Source organism: Nycticebus coucang, chromosome 18, assembly GCF_027406575.1.
Source record: "Nycticebus coucang isolate mNycCou1 chromosome 18, mNycCou1.pri, whole genome shotgun sequence".
NCBI classification, from domain to species: Eukaryota; Metazoa; Chordata; class Mammalia; order Primates; family Lorisidae; genus Nycticebus; species Nycticebus coucang.
In genome coordinates this window covers 79,347,535-79,373,245 of record NC_069797.1, presented here as the reverse complement: position 1 = coordinate 79,373,245, position 25,711 = coordinate 79,347,535, and the positions used below count along the sequence as shown (strand labels likewise).

Here is a 25,711-nt window from a genome sequence, read left to right as displayed (position 1 = left end):
ACGCTATTGGCCGCTTGAGGGGGCGGGGCTATGGTAAGGCGGAGCACGCTGTTGGCATCGCGCGGCAGAGGTGGGCGGAGTTTTTGCGGAGGAGGCGGGATTCAGGAGGGGCGGTGTGCGCCATTGGCCGTGTGCAGCGGGTGAGGCCCGCGTGACGCCGGCGGCGCGTGCGCCGGGAGGGGCAGCAACCGGGCTCTCGGAGTCACTTGGAGCTGCCTACCGGGCCGTGCCGCCGCTTCGCGGCCATGATCCGGAACGGGCGCGGGGCGGCGGGTGGCGTCGAGCAGCCGGGCCCGGGGGGCAGGCGCCCCGTGCGGGTGTGGTGCGACGGCTGGTGAGCACAGGAGGGTCGCCGGGACCGTTTCCTGCCGGGGGCTGCGCCGGCGATTGCCCAGGGACCGGCCCGCTCTTCGGGTGGCGTCGCGCGCCCGGCTCAGCCGGCTTGGAGGGGCTGGCGGGGCAGGTGGGCCGTAGAGGACTCCGCCTTCCCGAATAGAGGCCCAGCCCGCCCCGCGGGCCCCTCAGATAGCCTCGGCGAGGGATCAGGAGCTGTGTCCTCCGCGCGTCTCCTGGCCTCAGAGCTTCCCGCGGGCCCGGCAGCCGGGCCAGGTCGGGGCTGGAGTGCCGTCGGTCTCTCAGGCAGGGCATTGTTTTAAGACAAGTTTGTGGCTTTCAATTAGTAGAAGGAAGATTGACCGTTACTGGTAGCTTGCTACCTTTGCTTTCCCGAGCCTTTACTGGGTGGGTGGAGAGAGACGAATCCCTACATGGTTAGCCTCAGTCATCTCTGAGAGGAGCAATGCAGCTTCGTGTCAGTGGACTCTGACCTTGGCCCTAGCCAGGTCCCCACTCCAGGCTACAGTGACTGGCCCCAGCGCCACCTTCATTCCATGCTTTGGTCCCTCTGTTCAGGCCTCTGACACCTCCTCTCTCCAGCCGGCCAGACTGGGGCCCCAGGCTCAGTGTGGGGGTTGTGTGGCCGTTTGGGGAGGAGGCAGGGGCCATTGAATAGAACGTGTGGGGCTGCCCAAGGTCATCTGAGTCCCTTACACCCTGGAGAAGCAGGGATGGCTTTATTTACTCACAGAAGCAGAAAGAGGTCCTGGTCCTCAGGGAGGCAGCCCCCCGTGTAGCCTGGGGCTTGAAAGTTTGCCAGATAGGATTTGAGGATAAAAGTCTTAGAATCGGGTGACAAGGAAGTGGTTATTCACCAGAGAGGTAAACCTTGTTGAGTTTCAGAGGCCACGAGGGACTGGGAAACAGGATTTTCAGAGTCAGTTATTTCAGGCCCTTGTTCTTTGTTTAGATTTGTTTCGTGTTGGCACCAGGGACTGTCTACTTGTCTCAGGGTAGTGCAGACTCCCACCCCGCCCCTAGAATGAACTTGAAAGTTTGAAGTGATTCTACCCCCAGCAGTTTGTATTTGCTGAGGGGAGATGTGAGGGCAGAGGCTGTTCTGTACACCTGCCGTCCCCCTGGGCCTACCACCCTTGCTAGATCTGACACTGGCAAGGTCCCACCCTCTGGCCCAGGGATCAGTGACATGGAGAGCTGACAACCTGCCACCTTTCTGGAAGCCCAGCTGGATTCTGGGGAGCAGTTTCCAGTGGCAGCTTCTCTGAGGGCTTCCTAAGGAGTCCTCAGAGGAGCAAAGCTGCATCCCCCCAGCCACACACATGCAGCCTGGTCTCCATCCTCAGCAGACAAAGCAGCTATTTGTCTGTCTCCATAGCTATGACATGGTGCATTACGGCCACTCCAACCAGCTGCGCCAGGCACGGGCTATGGGCGACTACCTCATCGTGGGTGTGCACACTGATGGTAAGATGTGGGGACACCTTTCCCACCCACTGCCCCGCAGCCCACCTGGGGGCCATACCTGTTGACCAAAAGCCTGAGGACCCTGGAAGTAGACAGAGCAGGCTCAGCCCAGCCCCGGCCAAAGTCGGCCTGAGGAAGCCTTTCCTGTCTTGCACCTCTTGTCCCAAGGTGTAGAGGAGGGGGCCAGTGGAGTCCATGAATTGTCCCTTCCTCACCTGGCTCCCAAGGCCTCAGGAACAAAGTGCCGCTCATCAGAAGAAGCCCCTGGCTTTGGATGAGGGATAACAGGGAGCCCAGGGCCTTTGAGAGCCATGCTGCCCACCACAGACTCTCATGGTGGTCACAGCTTGGTGCTGAGAATAGGGCATCTACAGAAGGGCCTGGGTGAGTTGGTGTCACCATCTTTTCCTCTTTCTTCTCTTTGGCCCTAGAGGAGATTTCCAAGCACAAGGGGCCCCCAGTGTTCACTCAGGAAGAGAGGTATAAGATGGTGCAGGCCATCAAGTGGGTAGATGAGGTGGTTCCCGCAGCTCCCTACGTCACCACACTGGAGACGCTGGACAAGTACAACTGTGACTTCTGTGTTCATGGCAGTGAGTGGGCAGGAGCTGGGGCTTGGGAACCTGGGGAAGCCACGTGGGCTTGGGATCAGACTCCCAGGTGGGGCATTCAGAGATAGGGCCTCTGAGCCCTTTGGTCCCTCCCCAGAGATAGCCACACACATGCTTGGGTGCACCGGGGTATTTGTTGCTTTGGGTTAAGAATCCATATTCTTGTGTGTATCACCCCTTAGATGACATCACCCTAACTGTAGATGGCCGGGACACCTATGAGGAAGTGAAGCAGGCTGGGAGGTACAGGTGAGTCCCCACTGTGCCCCAGTATTCAAGTGTAGGGCTTAGGTTCCCTACCAGCTTTCTTTGCTGTTTCCCAGTGGCCCATGAGGATAGCGCTTGGGCTTGGGGCTGGTGTTTCTCATGGGCAGGGCCAGGAATTGGATGGAGGGAGGTGCCTGTCATGATGTGGGCCCCTACCCAAAGCTCTGGAGCAACGCTGTGAGGCAGCCCTGAGCAACTCTTGAGCACTGGGAATGTGGCTGGTGCCATGAGGAGCTGGCCCTTTTCCTTAATTAACCTCAACTGAAGAACCAGGTGGCCAGGAGTTCCCTGGGCAGAGATAGCACAGTAGAGCAGAACCTGGGCTCGAGGGCAGCTGGGCAGAAGGCAGAATGGGGACCAGAGCCACCACCCAGCCTGGCCAGTCCACCCCCACACTACATACCTGGGATCTTTCTGTGCTCCTATCGGTCCTTCAGCCATTGAAACCACAGCAGCCTTCTCAGGACCTGGTCCAGATTTTCTGTTATGGCCACAAGCAGGGCAGCCACTGTCCCCTAGGTGATGGTAGTTGGAGGCCGAGCCTTGTGGGTATGTCTCAGTCCAAGTCCCCTTCTATTCCCCAGAGAGTGCAAGCGCACACAAGGTGTGTCAACCACAGACCTGGTGGGCCGCATGCTGCTAGTGACCAAGGCCCACCACAGCAGCCAGGTGAGTTGGTGGCAAGGGTGCTATAGGCAAGGAGGGAGCACCCTTCCGCCCCTCTGGGCCATCCTGCCTCCCTCCCTTTCCCTGCCTACTCCTTGGCTTGGCTGCATCTGGTCTTAGCTCTGGTCTGCCTTCTGTGCAGGAGCTGACCTCTGAGTACCGGGAGTATGCAGACAATTTTGGCAAGGTGAGTGTGGCCCATGCTACCCACCCCCAGGTATGCAGCTGATGCCAGGCTGCTATCGGGCCCTCTTCCCCAGCTGCCCTGGCCACCCCTTGGGAAAGGTCAACCCAAAGTCTCACCCTCCGCCATCTTTCCTCCCTTCCTGGCGATGACTGGGTACTGACAGCTAGGCTTGGCCAGCCTGTGGAAGCCAGGAGGAGGGGTGGGCAAGAGGTAACTTAGGCTGGCCAGTCATGGCAGCCATGCTTAGGGGCAGAACAAGGACTGCCCATGGACAGGTGACCTCTAACCAAGCAGCCTTGCCTTTTGTCCTTTATGGCTTCCTTATCCGACACCTGCCAGGGACATACTTGAGGCTTCTCCAAGGTGACCAGTTGGCGGCTTCAGGGTGCTGAGTGTCCCCCAAGGGCAGTGTCCCCTAGCCACAGGGCTCACACCTGCTCTTGGTGGTCCTCTGCCAGCCTGGGGTCATGTTAGCTGTGGTGCCTGCTGGGGCAACAGGGTGATACCATAGTGCTACCCACTGCGTCGCCTGGCAGTAATGTGTCCCATGCCCTTCCTGGGATGGCAAGGGCTACTGGGTTGCTGGCAGGCTCTGGCTGAGGGTTTCTAGTGTCCCTACAGAGGTTTCCACAGTCCCATATCTGCATATCTCAGGGCAAGTAGACAGGCAGCCCCAGGCTCAGAAGAGCAGCCCTGTGGCAGGTAAGAGAGAGCCTGGGAGGCCTCCTCGATGACCAGCTGCTCTCTTGGCTTACAGTGCCCTGGGGGACGGAACCCCTGGACAGGGGTGTCCCAGTTTTTGCAGACGTCACAGAAGATCATTCAGTTTGCTTCTGGGAAGGAGCCACAGCCAGGGGAGACGGTCATCTATGTGGCCGGCGCCTTTGACCTGTTTCGTATCCTCTGGCCTCTGCTGCTCTACACCCATGCTACATGGGGTGGAACCTGGGGCTCCTGGGGGCTCCCTGACTGGGCTGGGGTACAGAGAAGCAGCCATTGGCAGGGAGCACAGTGGAGAGGCTGGTGGGTTTAAGCTATCTTGGGAGCCAGAGCCCCAAGATGCCTCGGGCTCTGCCACCTGCCCAGGTCCCAACATTGCTTCTTAACCTGGGTGCAGACATTGGGCATGTGGACTTCCTGGAGAAGGTGCACAGGCTGGCGGACAGGCCCTATGTCATCGCTGGCTTGCACTTTGACCAGGTAACTGCCCAGTGCCTGGTCCCTCCCCTGGTGGTCTGGGCATCTAGGAGGGTGTAAAGGCCTACTACAGGGGATCATGGGGTTGGTGTTGGGCACAGGTGATCTCTGGAGGAATGAGGCTCCAGAAACCTGATGAAGGTTAAAGAAACTCCGGGCAAGAGCTTGGACTCCTAGGATCTAGGGCTGACCTGCTCAGGACATCTCCATGAGTATGAGCTCCTTCCCTGACCTCCCAGGAGGGAACACACCCTGCTTACCCAAGGTCCCTGGGCTGAGCCCCCTCCCCCCACCCTAGGAGGTGAATCGCTACAAGGGGAAGAACTACCCCATCATGAACCTGCACGAACGGACCCTGAGTGTGCTGGCCTGCCGGGTGAGTGCCCACAGCCAGCCCAGGAGTTGGGGGACCGCCCCTCAGTGACACTCCTTAGTTCTGCCTGGCAGCACTGGTTCTGGGGCACACACACACCCTGGTTTGGTCAGTCAGGAAGAAGTGTGGTTGGGCCTTGCCAGGGAGCCTGGCAGCCCCGACATTCTGCTCTTGTCCCTGTTTACTCCCTGAAGGCCTCAGCCCCGTGTCTGGGGCTGTCTCCTACCATCTCTGGCCCTGGCTTGCTAGGAGCTGGTACCAAGCAAGACACTGTGCTCACTGTCCCCACAGTATGTGTCGGAAGTGGTGATCGGGGCCCCATACGCAGTCACAGGAGAGCTCCTGAGCCATTTCAAGGTAAGGCTGGGCGAGGCTGGGCATGTGGTGCTGCTGCAGGCTCCCTAGGAGGAGCTTGAGCTGAGGTGAGAATAGTACTGGGCTGTGGATAGTGGATGCAGCTGCCTCCCTGGAAGGGCACCTGACCCCCCCACTCTTTCTGCAGGTGGACTTGGTATGCCATGGAAAGACAGAAATCGTGCCTGACAGGGATGGCTCTGATCCGTACCAGGTGGGTCATGCTGACGCCAGCTGGTCAGGGGGCTACCATCAGTACTTCCCAGCCTCCCTGGGAAGTGGGTGCAGTGACCACTGCTGTTCTGACTGCATAGTGGGGTGAGAAGGCAGAAGTTATTGCACCCACAGACCCCTAGGTGGATTCCCTCTGGGGTGGGGCAGCAGGGCAGTTTCTGTAAGGTCACAAGATACCTCATCTCACTCCTCTCAGGAGCCCAAGAAAAGAGGCATCTTCCATCAGATAGACAGTGGCAATGACCTCACCACGGATCTAATTGTCCAGAGGATTATCAAGAACAGGTGAGGCTGGGCGACTGGCTCCTTCTTCTGCCCACATTCCCAGCACCCTAGGAGGCCAAGGTAGGAGGATCCCTTGAGTTCAGGAGTTTGTGAGGAGCCTATGTAAGAGCGAGACCCCATCTCTACTAAAAAAAAAAAAAAAAAATAGAAAAAAACTGGCCCAGCATTGTGGTAGGCGCCTCTAAACTCAGCTACTTAGAAGGATGAGGCTGGAGGATCACTTTACCCCAGGAGTTTGAGGTTGCTGTGAGATACAACACCATGGCACTTTAGCCTGGGCGACAGAGACTCTCAAAAAAATCAAACGAAAGGGCAGCGCCTGTGGCTCAAAGGAGTATGGCCCCATATGCCGGAGGTGGTGGGTTCAAACCCAGACTTGGCCAAAAAAAAAAAAAAAAAAAAGCCGGGTGTGGTGGCTCATTCCTGTAATCCCAGCGTTCTGGGAGACTGAGGCAGATAGATTGCTTGAGCTCACAGGTTCAAGACCAGCCTGAGCAAGACCTCATCTCTAAAAAAATAGCTGGCCATTGTGGCAGGCACCTGTAGTCCCAGCTACTCAGGAGGCTAAGGCTAGAGAATCACTTGAGCCCAACAGTTTGAGGTTGCTGTGAGCTGTCATGTCATAGTACTCTACCAAAGGTGACAAAGTGAAACTATGTCTCAAAAAATAAACAAAAAAACCCAGGTGAAATGTGGGGTGGTAGGTGTGGAGCTGCAGTGCAGACGCCCCACTCAGCTCACTCTAGCTCGGCCCCCAGGTTAGAGTACGAGGCGAGAAATCAGAAGAAAGAAGCCAAGGAGCTGGCCTTCCTGGAGGCCATGAGGCAGCAGGAGGCACAGCCCTCAGAGGAGAACCACAGCAACTTCTGATCTAAGGGCAGTCATGGAGCGCCCCCCCGACCAGCCCACCCTCCCCTGCCCTTCTTTTGTGTATTGGGGTTTAGCTCTCACCATTCTTCAGGAAATCACAGTGCTGCCCTCTTTGGGTGGTCTGGCTTGCAGGTGGAGGGGGCCTGGCAGGGACTCAGCCTCCCACCTGCCTGCAAGGTGCCTGTTTTATAGCAGGCTATCAGCCCTCACCTCTAAGCTGCCCAGAGAGGGCATTCAGCAAGGGGAGCATCCCAGCAGGCAGGATGAGCACAGGTGGCCTGCACATCTGGTGGCTTCCATCCTGTTTTAACCGCCCCTCCCCTGCCCAGCCCCAGGAATCTCCCTCAGGCTACATATACCCTTCTGCCAGGGCAGGAGGCCATACTGCCAGCCCACCCAGCTTTGGTGGGAAGTCCAGTGGAGATGGTTTCAGGGAGCAGTGATGGGGGGGGCCTTTCCTTGGGGTACAGCCCATACTACCTCCCAAGGGGGTACCCTCTGCCCTGTGGCTTGTCCCACCCACCATGGGGAACACCCCACCCCCACCCAGCTTTGCTGCTCTCCACACAGACCACTCTGTTGTGTACCTAACAGTTGCTGTATCTCTCCAGTATAGTGGTTCTCAACCTTCCTAATGCCGCGGCCCTTTAATATAGTTATGGGTCATGACCCACAGGTTGAGAAGTGCTGCTCCAGTACAATGAATAAAGCCTGACAGGCCATGCTGGAAAGGACCACGAGACTCACCTGCCCAGCTGTGGGAATCCCGCAGCCTGCCCCTGCCACGCAGGCAAGAGGGTGGTGGGCAGCCTGGTGGCCTGCGAGCCCTCAGACACTACCCCTGCGCTGCCTTGTCCCCCGCCCCCCCAATAGCAGGGCACATTAGAAGAGGGAGGGGGTGCAGCCCAGGTGGCAGATGAGGGGCTCAGCCCTGCAGTGCCTCCATGGAGCCACAGATTCTCCATCTTTTACATCCAAGTCAGGGCCCTCTTGGAGCTCCCGGGAACAGGGGCTCCCATGGCAGCTTCTTGGTGTCTGGGGAGGCAGTGGATTGGTCTTAGTACATTCACAGTGAGGACTGTGACAGTGACTTTTTGCAGCCCACTTCCCCTTCCCTTCAGAAAGGCTTCTACCTTAAAGCTGCTGCTTCTTGTGGGGCTGGTACCCCATGGGCCTGTCATTTTCTTACCTTTCATTTTGGCTACCTTGACGTCAGCCTCAACGTCAACAGTCTAGTGCAGGGCCTGCTCTCCCAGTCCTAGCCCTGCTAGGCCCGACCTTCAGGAGTGGGATAGTGCCAACACTCCCACCCTCAGACCTCTGGGCTGGGGGTTCCCCTGTAGACTTCTGTGAGAGCATAGGGAGCACCTGGCCACAGGGAGAAGTCAGAGCTGGCCCTGGGTGTGCTGATGCCTGGGCCCAGGAGATGGGGCTGGGGACTGTCCCCTCAACAGCAGGTGGAGCCCAGGACCCAGCTCATTGCTTCAGGAACATGTCTACCCAGGCAGTTAAGAACCCACCTGCAGACATGCTCCTGGCTTCAAAGTCTTCCCTTCCCGCCATACCTTGTACTCAGCCTGATGGGAGGGGTGGGGGCAAGGGAGAGACAGCTGGAAGCTCTAGCCTGGGCCCTAAAAGCAGCTCCCAAGAATATGGCTCTGAGACCTGAGAGCCCCTAGGAACCTGCCTGTTCATGGCCCTGAGTGATGAAAGGACTGGCAGAGCCCCACCCAGGCAGGGGTGGGAAGACAGTCTTCCCATTTTGGGCCCAGGGTTGTGCCCATCTTTCTTCCTGGGTCTGGTGTTCTGGCACACCCTAGTTGGTCCCTTGTCTTCTGGCTGGCTCCCCTGCCACCCCTCCCAGCAATCTCACTCCGGGACTGGCTTTACTTCTTTATTCATTTACCCATTTCCTGAAGGTGGGATGATGTAGCAGAATGTCAGGGCCCATTTTGTGCCCCAAGAAAAGCTGGACAGTGACGTCAGGGGTGGGTGCCAGGTGATATCTGGGTATCAGGTTGAGGTTCAGGCCTCGAAGCAGTCGCTGCGTGTAGCGACAAAAAGACATCTGCCTGGCACTGGAAGGTACCGCGGCTGTCCGGGAGTGGCACACAGCTCCGCAGGTTCGGGGTGATGTCCTTCACACACACGGCCTGGGGTGCGGGGCGAAGTTCAGGGGCCGCCCACAACCCCCCCCCCTTCACCCTCTGGCCCACCCAAGACCCTGGCGTTCGCACCACACTCACAAAATTCCGCAAGCCGGGGTGTAGCTCCGGGGCTCCCTGTCCGACGGGGGACTCGGAGCGCCGCGCGTACGGGGACCTGCGGAAGCCGGATAGCAGCCCCGCGGCACGGCCCACCGAGTAGTAGCTGGGCACGGCCGCCTGCTTGTACCATGCACAACCGGGCGGCACCAGCAACAGGCACAGCGCCAGGGCGGCCGCCAGCGTTGTGGGCTGGGCCATGAGGACCGGGTATGGATGGGGGCGTCAGGACTTGGAACTGCCGTGCCTTATATCTGCAAGGGGCGGGGTGCTGCGGGGAGCGGGGGTGGAGGGGCTCGTGGCAGACAGGCTGGCGAAGCAGGAGGAGAACACAGTCCAGCCTACCCATCCTAGGGAAGAAACTGCATGGGTCCTCATCCCTCTGCAGCAGGGAAGCTGAGCTGGCTAGGGCTTGTCTTTTGTGAGAGTGCAGTACCCTTCCCGCCGGCGGTCACTTTGAGCCCAGGCTCGTGCTAAATGAGGTCCGGGTCAACAGATAGACCAGGCCAACAGACGGTGCACCAACCCTAGGAGCCACCCACCCCTCCACCAGGAGTCCCCAGTGGTCCTGAGGTTGGAGAGAGTCACTGACTGCACGTGCCCAGGGAGCAACTTCTCCCACTCTAAAGGGGAACCAACCCCAGCGCCCAGGGCTTCTTGACACCTGAGGCATGTAAGTCCACAGGTGGCTATGCCCAGGGGAATGTCCACTAACAGGAGTCCTCTCAAAGGAAGACGGCTGCAAGGCCAGGCCTCAACCCCAGGCAAACTAGACCAAGAGACCCCTCCCTGCCCAGCTCTGCCCCGAAGAGAAGGCGAGCTCCTCAAGCCTCCTTTCCATTCCGCAAATATTGGATCAAACACTGGTCACAAAGGGAAGGAGATACTACCCAGCAAGAGGTCAGATGAGTTGAACTCTTTACCCTATTACAGGGCCCAGGAGATGAAGACATAATCCTGCCTTGTGGGAAATGGAGCTAGTGGCAGGAAGGAAGGGGGTCCAGACCCAGGGGCTTCAGTGCCCATCTGGAGAGGGCGGTTGAGGGAGAGCCATAAGCCGAGGCTCCAGGGCTGGCAAGGACCTTTCAGGGACCCTGAGCCCTCTGGAAGGAGGCAGCAGAACCATGGGGAGGGCTGGGGGATCCTGGGTACACATGGCCTTTGGGCAATCACATGTCCAAAGAACAGACAACCCTGCTGGAACCAAGAAATACAGGCAGCTGGAAAGCTGTGTGGACGTACCAGGGTTGAGAGGTGAGCCTGGCACCCCAAGTACACAGTCCTTATGGGTACTTGTTGTCATGTAGGGAGAGGCTCTGGAGAGAGGATGAAGTCCCTAAGAAAGGTTCCTCAGGAGCAAGCAGGGCATCCAGGGAGTGGAAGCAGCAGGAACAGGCCACGATGAACATGAAGCCCAGACTGTAGGCCTTGGGACACCAGGCATACGAAGCCTGGGAAGCTCCAAATCCAGATTTCACCCAGTCCCTGTGGCCCCTACAACAGGACCTGGTCACATCCCACCTCCCCTTTGCATTGTTTCCCTACTGAGCTGTGGCTCCCCCAGGTTGTTGCCAGTGCTCAGATCCAGAGGTGCTGTAGGTAGACAAGAGGCTGCATTATCTACCCAGCATTGACCAGATCTAACAGCTGACAAGAGCCACCCCTCCCCAGGTGACACTGGCCATCATGCTCCCTAACATCCTGGTCACAGTGCACCTTCCTTTAAATCAGCGGTTCTCAACCTGTGGGTCACAACCCACAGGAACTGTATTAAAGGGCTGCAGCATTAGGAAGGTTGAGAACCACTGCTTTAGATGCTGCCTCCTTTGGCACTTGTGTTTCTGGGCAAGGGGAAGGTGACCTTCAGGCGTGGTGAGAGACCCTTCTGCTTTGGTTGAAAGCTAATAAACCTCAAAGCTCAGTCAACACAAGTGCCACATGCATGCCTGAGAGACTGCAGCTCTCAGGTGATGCCTGGTCTATTCCCCAGGATGTTGTTGAGGACCAGATAATGAGTTGCTGCAGTGGCATGGGACACTGACACCATGCTAATGCTGAGGACCCTCTAAGGATACTGGGGACATTGTCTGCCTCCAGAAACTGCCAGAGACTCTCAGAGCTGGGGCTGCTGTGGCTCCCATGGCTGCCACCCTATAGGAGTTGTGGGGAACAGAGGAACCTCCTGAGAGCTGTCCTTCCCTTAGACAGATGGGATACATCTTGATGTCAAGGGCATAGATCAGTACCTGTGCCCAGCCCTAACTATCATCAGCCTTCAGTCTAAGCAAGGGATGCTGGACAGAGAGAACTTCAGATGGCCCAGGGCACCCCATATTGTCAACACAACCAGAGCCGGCTCAGAATTGACTATTTGCCACTGGGAGGGACCAGGAGCAGCAAGTGCCCAGCCAGAGTTCCACAGAACTGGCCTGAGGGAGAGTTGAGACTTGAGGAGCTCGCCCCAGCCTAGCTTCCATCAGGTGAGAGGCACAAACACCCCCAGGGCCTTTGCCTAGACAGGCCCTGCCCCAGGCACAGCTGTCTGATCCTTCTGGAGTTGTGACTCAGGGTTTGAGGCATCAAAATGTTTATTCATGAGTTCTCATAAAAACACACAAAGGCCTTGTTGATATGCCAAGAAAACAGGAGACTGGAGGCCTCCGGCAAGTTTCCAGTAATGTAATAAGTTTTACTTATATTAGATAAAAGCATCAACATTGTGATGGAAAAACAGAGGCAGCTCCATCCTTCTTCCAACCCCATCATAGTTCCCACAGGGGCCCATCCCCTCAGAGACCAAAGCCGCCGGTTCTGGCAGGACAACGGGGTTTCAGGACACCATCTGGGGTGAGGGCCCAAACCCAGATGCAGCGTAGGGGGCAGAAGCCCTCACTCCTTGAACTTCCACTCCTGGCGGCACATGGGGCAGTGCTGCTGGGCCTGCTGTGCATGCAGCCACTTGAGGATGCAATGCATGTGGAAACAATGCGAGCACTGGCCCCACACCAGCGGGCAGTCGTCGCCAGGCACCTTACCTGCAGGGGACAGGAGGGGACAGCTAAGGGCCACCCGATCAAGGCCAGGCTGGGAACATGGAGCATGTGAAAAGCCAAGCAGGGACAGAGGTGCAGGGACCCCAGGACAGGTGGGGTGCCAGAGCCTCTTTTGTTTCAGAGGAGATATAAGCATGGACTGTTACCCACTCAGATCCCGACAGGCCTGCCCCACACCAGAGACAAGTGACCCAGGGTCACTACTAGACGTTACCCCTCAGCATGCAAGTGACACCCAGGTGGGATCCAGGGGTGGCCTCTGAGGCACTATCAGGGAGAAGCAGTTCTGGCCTGGCCTGCCAGGTGCCCCTGCGATTTCTGACCCTAGGCCCACCTTGATCTGTAGTGCTACAGTCAAGGCACCAAGGAGATACCCATCTGGGTAGTGAAATAGTCTCTAGATCAAGGGTAGGAGTAGGACAAAGCACTACCTTCCATCTCTTTCCTGTCTAAACTATGCACCTCCATAGCCAGAGAATGGGCTGCAGGTATCAGCCCCCATGCCTAGGAATGCTTCCTCCATGGACAGGGACATTCCATATCACCCATGATTGAGGAACAAGTGTCCCTGATATCCAAGAACCTGGAAAACTGCATGGCCAGCAGACCACAGCCAACTCCCCCTGGCCCTAGCCCCACATTAGTCCTCCTGGAATCAAGGAGCTAAATAAAGTTGACTGCCTCTACCCTGTCCATGACATGCCAACCCCATGTCATGCCTGCTCCTACCTAAAAACCCTCCCTGCCAGGGCCTTTCTAATCTCAACAGGACTCTACATAAAATCACTTCTTTCAAATTAGAGTTGAACCCTGCTGCCCTCTGTAAGAAGCACCTGAGCTGCCCTACTTGTGGGGGCTGGCGTGGATGATGGTGCTGCTTCACTCTAGTGACTCCTCCCCAAGCTACCTGCCTTGGGTCATCTGATGAGTGCGTGAATATACACGGAGGATGACTCACGCAAGCACTTACTGGTATCTTAATGTTTTTTTAATTAAAACACCTCACAACAAGATTACATTACTTCCAAAACCCTCCAGGATGTGGAACAGATTTATTATTTCTTGCACTCAGGTTCCCAATCTTTGTAGCACTTAGTCACTCTGGATTTTTCATAGAGGTTCAATTTTCCTAAGAAAAATGTGGCACATTGGATTTATCAAACACTTTACACACTATAGTGGAGTCATTGGAAGAAGCAGCAGACCCACCAATTACAGTAAATTCCTGACTTTCTACAACCAACGGCCTCATGTCCACAAAACCTGAGTACACAGTACATGTGGAGGTACTGAATGTCTCTGTCATCCAGTTGGGGTAGGGGGGAGTCTTACACCAAGTCATTGTTGCACTCTTAAAAGCAATTTATTTATTTATTTTTTCTTTTTTTTTTGAGACAGAGTCTCAATATGTCACCCTTGGTAGAGTGCTATGGCATCACAGCTCACAGCAACCTCAAACTCTTGGGCTTAAGAAATTCTCTTTCCGGGTGGCGCCTGTGGCTCAGTCGGTAGGGCGCCAGCCCCATATACCGAGGGTGGCGGGTTCAAACCCGGCCCCGGCCAAACTGCAACCAAAAAATAGCCGGGCGTTGTGGTGGGCGCCTGTAGTCCCAGCTACTTGGGAGGCTGAGGCAAGAGAATCGCTTAAGCCCAGGAGTTGGAGGTTGCTGTGAGCTGTGTGAGGCCACGGCACTCTACCGAGGGCCATAAAGTGAGACTCTGTCTCTACAAAAAAAAAAAAAAAAAAAAGAAATTCTCTTGCCTCAGCCTCCCAACTAGCTGGGACTAGAGGCACCCACCACAGGCCCAGCTATTTTTTGGTTGTAGTTGTCATTGTTGTTTGGCAGGCCTGGGCTGGGTTTGAACCTGCCAACTCCGGTGTATGTGGCCGACACCCTAGCTGTTGAGCTATAGGCACCAAGCCTCTTAAAAGCAACTTAAAGGGAATTAACCAAAGCAAACCTCATCAATATAGTTATTAATCTCTTCAGTTAGTAAGTAAAACCTGATCAGGTAGAATCAAAGAGTCCCTAAGATTACATCCTCTGATTAAATCAAGATGGATTAACACCTGAGTGATGAGATTTCTTTTCAGCTGGGCAGATGTAATTAAATCTAGAATAAAAAGATTCAAATGAGGCTGGGTATGGTGGCTCACACCTGTAATCCTAGCACTTTGGGAGGCCCAGACAGGAGGATCCCTTGAGCTCAGTTCTAAACCAGCCTGAACAAAACTGAGACACCCCACCCCCCAACAGTCTCTACTAAAACTAGAAAAACCAGCCAAGTGCAGTGGCTCTCACTTGGCTGGTTTTTCAGCCAAGTAGTCTTAGCTACTCAGGAGGTTGAGGCAAGAGGATCTCTTGAGCCCACGAATTTGAGGTTGCTGCGAGCTATGATGCTATAGGACTTTAGCCACCCCCTCAAAAAAAAAAAAGATTCATGGCTGTGCCTGTGACTCAGTGAGTAGGGTGCCGGCTCCATATACTGAGGGTGGTGGGTTCAAATCCGGCTCCAGCCAAACTGCAACAACAACAAAAAATAGCCAGGTATTGTGGCAGGTGCCTCTAGTCCCAGCTACTCGGGAGGCTGAAGCAAGAGAATCACCTAACCCCAGAGCTAGAGGTTGCTATGAGCTGTTGACGCCACAGCACTCTACCGAGGGCAACAAAGTGAGATTCTGTCTCTAACAAAAAAAAAAAAAAGATTGATATATAATTTCAATTTCACTGTAAGAAGTAAACCCTGATTGGGCAGTGCCTGTGGTTCAGTGAGTAAGGTGCCAGCCCCATACACTGAGGGTGGCGAATTCAAACCTGCGCCTGGCCAAACAGCAACAAAAAAATACCAGGGCATTGTGGAGGGCACCTGTAGTCTCAGCTACTCAGGAGGCTGAGGCAAGAGAATTGCCTAAGCCCAAGAGCTGGAGGTTGCTGTGAGCTGTGACACCACAGCACTCTACCAAGGACGACAAAGTGAGGCTCCGTCTCAAAAAAAAAAGGTAAAGCCTGATCATTATCTTGGGCATTTATCTGACCACAGAAGAGCTTCTCAGTCCTTTCCATGCCTTATTGTCCTTGGGAGTGGCTCCTGGCCTCCCTGGGCAAACCCCAGAGCTTTGCTTCTGCTTGATATTTGTGATGGCATGGTGGGGAGTATCACTAAATATCAAATTCACTGATGCAAAATCTGCTTTTACCCTAAACGTAATCTAACATTTTCACTTCGTAAGATATAAGGTGAACGATGCAGGAGAAACCACAAAGAAAAAATATCACAAAACCTGAAGATAGGCATTCTACAACATGATATGCCAAGTTCTTAAAATGAAAAGCCTTTTTGAGACAGTTGGTGAACAAAGACTGAGTGACTATTAAATCATCCCTTTTCTTTTTTTTTTTTTTTTAAAGAGACAGAGTTTCACTTTGTCGTCCTCGGTACAGTGCAGTGTCGTCACAGCTCACAGCAAACTCCAGCTCTTGGGCTTAGGGGATTTTCTTGCCTCAGCTTCCTGAGTAGGGGACTACAGGCGCCCGCCACAATGCCCGGCTATTTTTTGTTGCAGTTTGGCCGGGCCAGGGCCGGGTTCGAACCTGCCACTCTCAGTATATGGGGACGGCGCCCTACTCATGGAGCCACAGGCGCCGCCCTAAATCATCCCATGTTTTAACCACAATGGGTTAAAAACACATAGCTGAAGTGTGGGGTGAGACACTATGTTTATGATTTACTTTAAAATATTTAGAAACGGGGCGGCGCCTGTGGCTCAAGGAGTAGGGCGCCGGTCCCATATGCCGGAGGTGGCGGGTTCAAACCCAGCCCAGGCCAAAAACCAAAAAAAAAAAAAAAAAATTTAGAAACATGCCCATCAACTCAGGAATGGATTAACAAATTGTGGTAGATGTATACCATGGAAAATTTTTAGCCATAAAAAACATGGTGACTTTACATCTTTTGTATTAACCTGAATGGAGTGAAATCCGTTTTTAGTAAAGTATCACAGGAATGGAAAAGCAAATATCCAATGGACTGAATACTACTAGGAAGCCAGGAGATGATCTAATTCACACCCACATAGGAAAAAAACTCAAGTTGGAGGGAGGGAAATGAAGAAGGAGGGAGAAGCAGGAGAAGGGGTTGGTGTGCTCCCACTTAATGTGCACGATGTAAAGGTTGCAAGGCACACCTTTGGATGGGGGACACATCTACAGGAGGGACTCTATCTAACAAATTGAAATTCTGTGAGGTGGTTGTACCCTCATATTAACCTGAAATTAAAAAAAAAAACAACTTAGAAACAAAAACAAAACAAATACATTAACATGTTACTAACTGTTCTTAAAAGTGCAGGCAAAGGCCAGGCAAGGTGGCTCAAGCCTGTAATCCTACCACTCTGGGAGGCCAAGGTGGGTGGATTGCCTGAGCTAAGGAGTTGGAGACCAGCCTGAACAAGAGCGAAACCCACCTTTAAAAAAATAACTGGGGGGTGGTGCCTGTGGCTCAATGAGTAGGGCGCCAGCCCCATATACCGAGGGTGGCGGGTTCAAACCCAGCCCCGGCTGAACTGCAACCAAAAAATAACCAGGCGTTGTGGCAAGCGCCTGTAATCCCAGCAGCTCGGGAGGCTGAGGCAGGAGAACCACAGAAGCCCAAGAGCTAGAGGTTGCTGTGAGTCCTGTGACATCATGGCACTCTACTGAAGGGGATAAAGTGAGACTCTGTCTCTACAAAAAAAAATAATAATAACTGGGAATTGTGGTCAGTGCCTATAATCCTAGCTACTCAGGAGGCTGAGGCAAGAGAATCACCCAAGAGTTTGAGATTTCTGTGAGCTATGCCATGGTACTTTACAGAAGACAAAATGAGATTCTGTCTTCAAAAAAAAAGTGCAGGCAGGAAGGTACTTTTTTTTTTTTGCAGTTTTTGGCCCGAGCTGGATTTGAACCTGCCACCTCCAGCATATGGGGCTGGCACCCTACTCCTTTGAGCCACAGGCGCTGCCCCAAAAAGGCATTCTTTTTTTTTTTTTTTTTTTTAGATTTTATTTTATTTATTTATTTATGTGTGTGTGTGGTTTTTGGCCGGGGCTGGGTTTGAACCCGCCACCTCCGGCATATGGGACCGGCGCCCTACTCACTGAGCCACAGGCGCCACCCCAAAAAGGCATTCTTAAACCATTCTGTTTTGTTTCAGAATGGTTAAAGAAAAAGTCTAAACCAGTGGTTCTCAACATTTCTTTTTTTTTTTTTTTTTTGTGGTTTTTGGCCGAGGCTGGGTTTGAACCCACCACCTCCAGCATATGGGACTGGCGCCCTATCCCTTTGAGCCACAGGCGCCGCCCTCAACATTTCTAATGCCACGACCCTTTAATACTGTTCCTCATGTGGTGGTAATACCCAAATATAAAATTATTTTCTGGGGCGGCACCTGTGGCTCAAGGAGTAGGGCACTAGCCCCATATAACAGGGGTGGCGGGTTCAAGCCTGGCCCTGGCCAAAACTGCAAAATAAATTAATTAAAATAAAATTATTTTCTTTGCTACTTTATAACTGTAATTTTGCTACTGTTATGAATCATAATGTAAGTATCTGATATGCAGGATGGTCTTAGGCAACTCCTGTGAAAGAGTCATTCGACCCCAAAAGGGGTCGTGACCCACAGGTTGAGAACTGCTGGTCTAAGCCAGAAGAAATTTTTTTTTTTTTTTTTTTTTTGAGACAGAGCCTCAAGCTGTTACCCTGGGTAGAGTGCTGTAGCATCACAGCTCATAGCAACCTCCAACTCCTGGGCTCAAGCGGTTCTCCTGCCTCCGCCTCCCAAGTAGCTGGGACTACAGGTGTCCACCACAACATATGGCTATTTTTTGTTGCACCCATCATTGTTGTTTGGTGGGCCAGGGCTGGATTTGAACCCGCCAGCTCAGGTGTATGTAGCTAGTGCCTTAGCTGCTTGAATCACAGGCGCCGAGCCAGCACATCTCTTTTTATCCCATCTGTTTCACAGTCCAGCTCACAATAAAAGGCAACAAACTTGTTAACTCGATGTTTACATAAACATTGGCCCAACCAGCCTGGGGTTATTTTTGGGGGGGAGGAGGGGTAACTTTCTTCAGAAAAAGGCAACTAAAACTAAAACCCATAGATTTCCTGCCAACAGTGGGCCAGGAGGCAGGCTCAGAGAGCACAGGGGAGACACTTACAGTCTGGACAGCAGCCATTAAATGCCATTCTGCAGATGCCGCAGTTCTCATCATTTGCCACCCAAAGCCAAGTGGCCACACCATTCCAGCACTTAATCTTCACCTTCATGGCAGTGGAATCTGTGATGAATAGGAAGGGGTTACCTGATGAATTTAGTCTGCAGAGCTACAACCTTTAGGCATCAAAGCAGCTCAGAGGGTGAGCATCATAGAACAGCTATCGGAGAACAGCTGCACCAAGGCAGCAATCTGCTTGTCCCTTTAGCCACCGAGAGAAAAAAGACACAGACTCATCTCCAGGTGAAAGGACTTGGTTCCTCACAGGCAGGGAGATCAACTTTGAGAGCACAAGAGTTTGGCTTTGGAACTGTGCCCATAGCTTAGTGGGTAGGGCGCCAGTCATGTATACCAAGGCAGGTGGTTCGAACCTGGCCTGGGCCTGTTAAACAATGACAACTGCAACAACAGAACAGCCGGGCGTTGTGATGGGTGCCTGCAGTCCCAGCTACTTGGGAAGCAAGACAATCACTTAAGCCCAAGCATTTGAGGTTGCTGTGAGCTGTGACGTCCTAGTACTCTACTGAGGGTGACAAAGTGAGACTGTCTTAAAAAAAAAAAAAAAAGCCGGGCGCGGTGGCTCACACCTGTAATCCCAGCACTGTGGGAGGCTGAGCAGGGAGAATCGCTTGAGCTCAGTAGTTCGTGACTCACCTGAGTGACAGTGAGACCCCGACTCATGAAAAAAATGGAAAAACCCAGCATGGCGCCGCGCCTTCTGGAGGCTCAGGCAGCGGGGTGCCCCGCAGCCAGAGTCTGAGGTTGTGGTGAGCTACCAACGCCCACTGCACTCTGCTCAGGGGCATAGGGTGGGACCCTGTCTCAACAAAAAGAAAAAAAAAAAAAAAGAGTTTGGTTTTGGGCCCAGCAAGGTGGCTCATGCCTATAATCAATCTCAGCACCCTGGGAGGCCAAGGTAGGTGGATTGCCTGAGCTCATGAATTTGAGACCACCTTGAACAAAAGCGAGACCCTGTCTGTACTAAAAACAGAAAAACTGAGGCAATTTTGCACCTGTAGCTCAGCAGCTAGGGTGCCAGCCACATACACCGGAGCTGGTGGGTTAGAATCCAGCCCGAGCCTGCCAAACTACAACCAAAAAATAGCCAGACATTGTGGCAGGCGCCTGTAGTTCCAGCTACTTGAGAGGCTGAAGCAAAAGAAACTCTTAAGCCCAAGAGTTTGAGGTTGCTGTGAGCTGTGACACCACAGCACTCTACCCAGGGGGGACATAGTGACACTGTCTCAAAAAAAAAAAAAAAAGAAAAGAAAAGAAAAACTAAGGCAAGAGGATCGCTTGAGCCCACAAGTTGGAGGTTGCTGTGAGCTTGAGACTCTTGTCTCAAAAAAAAAAAGTTTGGTTTTGCCACTCATTAAGGATCTCATCAAAGACCCCAAGTAATGCTTAAAGTCCACGGAAAAGGGTCATAGTTTTCGTTAACAAATTGTAAAAAATACACCATACTAACTACATATATTTATTTACTTTTTTTTTTTTACGGTAGAATCTTGCAGCTGCCACAGGCTTGAGTGTCCAGGCATCAGCCTAGGTCACAGCAACCTCGAACTCCAGGGTTCAAGCGATACTCCTGCCTCAGCCTCCCGACACCAAGCCCAGATAGTTTTCTTGTTTTGGCAGAGACGGAGTCTTGCTCTCACTCAGGCTGGCCTCCAGCTCCAGAGCTCAAGCAATCCACCCGCCTGCGCCACTCAAGAGCGCTGGGACTACACGCGCGAGCCACTCCGTTTGGCCTTACAATACCTTAAAAGTGCTAGGCGGAAGAAAGACGCAACCTTCAGGATTAGAGATGGAGGCCAAATATCCCGCTCACTACGTCTTCGTCTCCCTGGAAAAACAAAAGCCAAAAACAAACGAACCTTTGGGGCGCGCCCGATGTCCGTTGCCTCTAGTAGCACCCAAGGGCGTTCTCCCCGCCCCAGGCCTGCCCGCCCGGCGCGCACCTCAGCCGCGGGCAGCGGGGCGAGAGCTGTAGAAGCCCTCGGAACCCGACTGCCGCGGGCGCCCCGACCCGAGCCCGGCCTCAGGGAGGGGCGGGAGGAGCGCAGGCCCCGCCCCCAACAGCCGCCATCCCACCCCCTGCGTCCTCCGCACACCTCCGCCTATCTAATCACGCGAGGCCCCGCCCGCCCTTCCGTTGGCAGCGCCGGCGTCTGCGCGGGAAGGTATAAAAACGACCGTGGTGGCGGCCCGCTCTCACAGCAGTCCGCCGAGCTCCGCGCTCTAGCACGCACGCGCCTCCCTGCCCCGTGTGCGAAGCCTCCCGCCGGCGACCAATCCGCAGCTTATCCGAGCTAGGGTTCCGGAAGGCCCCGCGCGGCCGAGGAAGTGACGTGCCGGCGTGCTGACGCGCGGGCTGGAGCCGAGGCCCGATTCCGCGCCCGCCATGGCTGATAAAATGGACATGTCTTTGGACGACATCATTAAGCTGAACCGGAGCCAGCGAGGCGGCCGCGGCGGGGGTCGGGGCCGCGGCCGGGTCGGCTCCCAAGGGGGCCGCGGCGGCGGGGCGCAGGCGGCCGCGCGAGTGAATCGAGGCGGCGGGCCCATCCGGAATCGGCCGACCATCGCCCGCGGAGCGGCTGGTGGCGGCGGCAGAAACCGACCGGCGCCCTACAGCAGGGTGAGCGAGGAGGTGACCGGAGCCGCTGGAGGGAGGAGGGCGAGCCGGGGCCCGCGGCGGCCGTGGGGGAGACCCGGCCCGGCCGGCGGCGGGGGCCGCTGAGCGGGCCGACCCCAGGCCGAGCGAGTGCGAGCCGGCGCCGAGCGGGTGGTGGGCGGGGGCGAGGTAGTGCGGTCGGAGCCCGGCCTGGGAGGCGGAGACCCTTCCCGACTCTTTGTGTGGTCTCCGCGCCGGGGCCTCATGGCGGCGGGAGCGGTGGGGACGCTGGGCGCGGCCGCACCGGGCGGGAAGTTTCTCGAAGGGAACTGGGAAGTTTTGCGGCCGCGGTGGGACTGTCGGGCCTCGGGCTGGGGCGACTGCACCGCCGGGCGAGGGCTAGCGGCTTTTCCGCGTCCTCCAGGCCGCGACGGAGGAGGGTCTCGGGTAGTCATGTGCGCACGGAAAATCCTGGACTGAGACTCACTGGTCTGTTTCTCTTTTTGCCATTTTCTTTTTTCAGCCAAAACAACTTCCTGACAAGTGGCAGCACGATCTTTTCGACAGTGGCTTCGGGGGTGGTGCCGGTGTGGAGACCGGAGGCAAACTCCTTGTGTCAAATCTGGATTTTGGAGTGTCGGATGCTGATATTCAGGTAAGAGCAGGAGGCTTCTCGGCGAGCTGTTCACCCTGCACTGAATGATCGTGTGGTTTGGGACTTGGCGCTGAATCCCTCCTGCCTGAGAAAAGGGATTCCTCCCCGCTGCGCCAGGGTTAGCACTGTGCCCCCTGAGGGCTGCACAGCACACGGTGCTATGTAAGGCAGAGGTCCGCTGGGGCGGCCAGTCCACCAAGACACAGGACCTGGTGTTGCCTGTGGAGCTGCTGCTCTCTGAAAGATGTTTTGTGAGTGGAAATCCTTTGCAAGGGCTTCCAGTTTCTCACAGAGACAGAGATTAGTCACAGGTGACGGTTCCTGTGTGTTACTGTTAGAGCTGGGTCACTTGCTTTTTGATTTTGTGCCTATTTTAGGCAAGATAATAGGAGGGAAACTATCTTCCTAACGTAGCCAACGGAGCTCATGTGCCGGTGTGCTTTCCTGGCTGTTTGCCGTCAGCACTGCCTCTTAGACCTTGCGCCCTGTGGTCTTACCATTCCATGCCTCTTATATCTTGTCAGTGGCATGAATTTCAAACCACCTTTTGTTGAGCCTTCCCCCCCCCCTTTTTTTGGACCCCAAAGGCATTTAAATTTGTTTTCTGGTAAAGAAATGACTTTTTGGGTATTAGTCTTGGATATGGCTGGGTCAGGGTGCTGGGCTTTCCTGGGTTCAATTCCCCAGAGCCTAGCCATTTGGCTTTGCCTTGGGAGGACAGAGGAGGGCCAGTGAGCACTCACAGTGTCTCAACACTTTTTTTAAGGTGGTTTCTGGCATCCACTGGAAACCGCTTTTGGTGAACTCCACTTCCCGCTGTGTGCCTGCGGCCGGAGTAGCCCCACACTCTGGGTTCCCTCTCCAACTCCCAGCCTGCCTGAGGTCAGGGCAGTTTCCATGGCAGCGCTTGACTTCAGACTTTGCGGCAGGCTTGAGTAGGAGGAGAGGGAAAGGTGAGCCAGATCTGCCTTTGGGGGAGGGCCTGGGGTCAGGGCTCCTGAGTCAGCGGGCCCTTCTAGCTGCTCTGGTCTGTCTGTCAGGCAGCTTCCCTTGGTCTTGATCTTGGCCGTTGCTGTTTCTTGGAACAGCCCTTGGGTGTATTGTAAATTTTCCTTTATTTAAGAGGATAGTGACTTAATTTGTGCCATTTGCGACTTCCTTTACCCGCATCATGGTACAGACAGCACAAACCCTGAGACCCAGGTGCTCTTGAAAATTGCTGTTCCTCCTGCCCTAGTCCCTTCCCTCAATTCCCCTTACCATTGCCCTGCTTCCCGGGGAAACACCCCAAAGCAGCTCACACTCCCAGGGACTGTCCCTGGGCCTCCAGAAGGAAAATAAGCTTTGTTGCTTTGCTAATAGCCAGTCTTTCTGACTCCCAGGAACTCTTTGCCGAGTTTGGAACGCTGAAGAAGGCAGCTGTGCACTACGATCGCTCTGGCCGCAGTTTAGGAACGGCAGATGTGCACTTTGAGCGGAAGGCAGATGCCTTGAAGGCGATGAAGCAGTACAATGGTGTCCCTTTGGATGGTGAGTCTGGGGGTGGAACCAGGCTGACTGCGGGGCTGTGGCGCTTGGGCCGGCACCTGCCCGTGTAGGGATATGGCCCAGCCCCTGGCTGAGGACACTTTGCATTTGCCCCTTTGTCTCTCTCTTCCATTCTGCCACCTCTCATGCTGCCCCACACATCTGGACCAACCTCTTGTGAACCCCCATCCAGCAAGCTACATCCCTCCCCTCCTTCAGCTCCTTCCGGAAGACTCACTTCTGTGAAGCCTTCTCAGAACCGCCATAGTACACCTCTGAGTGCGGGGCTGTAGTCGTAAAGACAAAGGTACCGGTTCTTCTTCCGTCAGGTCACCCACACCTGTCCACCCATGAGCACCCTGGACACTTGACCAAACAGCCCACCTAGCCTGGACTGAGAAGGAGTGAGGAGGTGTTGGGGTTATTGTCATTGCCATTTTGTTCTCCCACCAGTATCTCTAGGCCATTTCCCTTGTCGGGGGCATTTGAGACGTGCAAAGGCCCTTTCCAGAGTTTGCATGGAGACCAGGGTGTGGTGCCACCTGGGTCGATTTTAGAACCTTTGATTGGAATGTGTCTCTTGTATCCTTTGCCACAGGCCGTCCTATGAACATCCAGCTTGTTACATCACAGATTGATACACAGCGGAGACCCACACAGAGGTGATTTGTGGGGCCTGGGGAGGGGTTGGGGGATGGCCTATAGTGTGGCTGCATCATCCTGGGCCTTCCCAGGTGTACGAACAACCCCATTTTCCTCACTAGTGTAAACAGAGGCGGCATGACTAGAAACCGTGGTTCTGGAGGTTTTGGTGGTGGCACCCGGAGAGGCACCCGTGGAGGCACCCGGGGAAGAGGCAGAGGCACCGGCAGAAACTCAAAACAGCAGCTTTCTGCAGAAGAGCTGGATGCCCAGCTGGATGCCTATAATGCCAGAGTGAGTCCTGGCCTGGGGAAAGAGGAGGGAACAGCCCAGCTGGGACCAACCAGAGCAGAGTTGAGCAAAGTTGGGGGGAGTGGGACATTTGAGCAAGAGCATGTTTTCTCTGTGTTTCAGATGGACACCAGTTAAACAGACCAGCAAATCCATGCGTGGAACAGGACCCAGACGTCTCATCGTGCTTCCCTGGTTGGGGGTGGGTGGTGACTGGGGCTGTGTAGCCAATGATGGATTTGTTTCTTTTATGTTTTAAAATAGGATTTAAAAACTCATGTAAAGGTTTTTTTTCTTTTCTTTTTCTTTTTTTTTTTTTTTTTTTTTTTTAATTCTGAAACAGACCTGTTTTGTACCAAGTTATTTTTGGGATAAATTTTACTGGTTGCTGTTGTGGAGAAGGTGGCGTTTTCACCTTTTCCATAATAAAATAGAAATGTGTGTAGAACTGGAACTGTTTGATTCATCTCACTGTTGAAGTTGTTGCCTGGCCAGAAGTTTGCTCTCTGTCCAGGCAGGAGGGAAGTGGAGAGGACCTGGCAAGGGGAGGGTGTCAGGAGTAGTCCCACCTGTGGCATTTGGCACCTGGCACTAGCATGGGGTTGGAATCAGTCAGTGGTGCCAGAGGACCACGGCTACCATTTTTCTGTCCCCTTCCCCACCTAATTCCTAATGCCTACTCTCTGACTCTAGGTGGGAGGACACCAGGGCAGCAGTGGCCCTTTGCCAGGAGCTGCCTGTTCGCTCTGCCTGCACCCAAAGGTGAGGGGATGGGGGAGGGGCAGGGGCAGGCTACCCTCTGCACTGTCTTGCACTCTCTCAGGATCAGAATATCTCTGGGCTGTTTTTTTCTTCTCTCATAGTCGGGGAGAAACTTGGATTTAGCTATTCTAACGTTGTAGAGTAGTTCTTTTGTTTTTCTTTTTTGAGACAGTCTTATTCTGTGGCCCTAGTTAGAGTGCTACGGCATCATAACTCACAGCAGCCTCAAACTCTTGGGCTCAAGTGATTCTCCTGCCTCAGTCTCCTGAGTAGCCAGGATTACTGGTGTCTACACCACACCTGGCTAATTTTTTTTTTGTAGTTTTTGGCCGGAGCTGGGTTTGAACTCACACCTCCAGCATATAGGGCCAGTGCCTTACTCCTTTGAGCCACAGGCACTGCCCCATACCCGGCTAATTTTTAAAAAATTTTTTACACAGGGCAGTGCCTGTGGCTCAAAGGAGTAGGGCACCAGCCCCAATGTTCCGGAGGTGGTGGGTTCAAACCCAGCCCTGGCCAAAAACTACCAAAAAAAATTTTTTTTGTAGAGATATCTTACTGTGCTGCCTAGGCTGGCCTTAAACTCCTGACCTCAAGCATTCCTCTCACCTCAGCTTCCCAACCAAAATGCTGGTTATCGGCTTCTGTGCCTGGCTGGTAGTCTTCTAATTTTGTATTTGGTAAAATAGCTGTAGGAGTGAGGGGGATGCAAGGGTTGGTGATGGAGAGAAGGGATCTTTGGGGCCTTAAGCCCCTGTGTCTTAGAGCTAAGATGACAG

At 54.3% G+C, this 25,711-nt stretch overlaps 4 protein-coding genes across 9 annotated transcripts; 2 read left to right on the top strand and 2 right to left on the bottom strand.

The window, feature by feature from the left end:
• The first annotated feature begins 127 nt into the window (after positions 1–127).
• On the top strand, positions 128–7,599 carry PCYT2 (phosphate cytidylyltransferase 2, ethanolamine). 4 transcript variants are annotated; one of them, XR_008375444.1, is made up of 13 exons: positions 128–334; positions 1,733–1,821; positions 2,253–2,414; positions 2,615–2,681; positions 3,284–3,368; positions 3,508–3,552; positions 4,310–4,448; positions 4,670–4,752; positions 5,048–5,125; positions 5,317–5,479; positions 5,625–5,690; positions 5,907–5,995; positions 6,754–6,803. XR_008375444.1 is itself a non-coding variant. In XM_053568110.1 (13 exons), exons 1-13 carry the CDS (start codon positions 246–248, stop codon positions 6,863–6,865), a joined length of 1,170 nt encoding a protein of 389 aa, XP_053424085.1. In that variant the 5' UTR covers positions 128–245; the 3' UTR covers positions 6,866–7,599. The 4 variants fall into 4 exon arrangements, 3 of the variants coding, with proteins under 3 accessions (XP_053424085.1, XP_053424086.1, XP_053424088.1); XM_053568110.1 differs by having other exon boundaries at positions 5,414–5,479; positions 6,754–7,599; XM_053568111.1 differs by lacking the exon at positions 5,048–5,125 and having other exon boundaries at positions 5,414–5,479; positions 6,754–7,599.
• Positions 7,600–7,732: 133 nt separating this feature from the next.
• Positions 7,733–10,857, bottom strand: NPB (neuropeptide B). Its single transcript, XM_053568133.1, has 2 exons — positions 9,112–10,857; positions 7,733–9,018 (listed from the first exon to the last, which is right to left on the bottom strand). Exons 1-2 carry the CDS (start codon positions 9,328–9,330, stop codon positions 8,848–8,850), a joined length of 390 nt encoding a protein of 129 aa, XP_053424108.1. The 5' UTR covers positions 9,331–10,857; the 3' UTR covers positions 7,733–8,847.
• A 936-nt stretch (positions 10,858–11,793) lies between these two features.
• Positions 11,794–20,687, bottom strand: ANAPC11 (anaphase promoting complex subunit 11). 3 transcript variants are annotated; one of them, XM_053568135.1, is made up of 4 exons: positions 20,553–20,687; positions 20,200–20,284; positions 18,382–18,501; positions 11,794–12,164 (listed from the first exon to the last, which is right to left on the bottom strand). In XM_053568135.1, the coding sequence occupies exons 3-4, from the start codon at positions 18,488–18,490 to the stop codon at positions 12,019–12,021; spliced, it is 255 nt and encodes an 84-aa protein (XP_053424110.1). In that variant the 5' UTR covers positions 18,491–18,501; positions 20,200–20,284; positions 20,553–20,687; the 3' UTR covers positions 11,794–12,018. The 3 variants fall into 3 exon arrangements, with proteins under 3 accessions (XP_053424110.1, XP_053424109.1, XP_053424111.1); XM_053568134.1 differs by lacking the exon at positions 20,553–20,687 and adding an exon at positions 20,400–20,530; XM_053568136.1 differs by lacking the exons at positions 20,200–20,284; positions 20,553–20,687 and adding an exon at positions 20,316–20,487.
• Positions 20,688–20,834: 147 nt separating this feature from the next.
• On the top strand, positions 20,835–24,615 carry ALYREF (Aly/REF export factor). Its single transcript, XM_053568124.1, has 6 exons — positions 20,835–21,079; positions 21,579–21,710; positions 23,093–23,240; positions 23,836–23,899; positions 24,002–24,173; positions 24,294–24,615. The coding sequence occupies exons 1-6, from the start codon at positions 20,843–20,845 to the stop codon at positions 24,306–24,308; spliced, it is 768 nt and encodes a 255-aa protein (XP_053424099.1). The 5' UTR covers positions 20,835–20,842; the 3' UTR covers positions 24,309–24,615.
• The last annotated feature ends 1,096 nt before the right edge of the window (positions 24,616–25,711 follow it).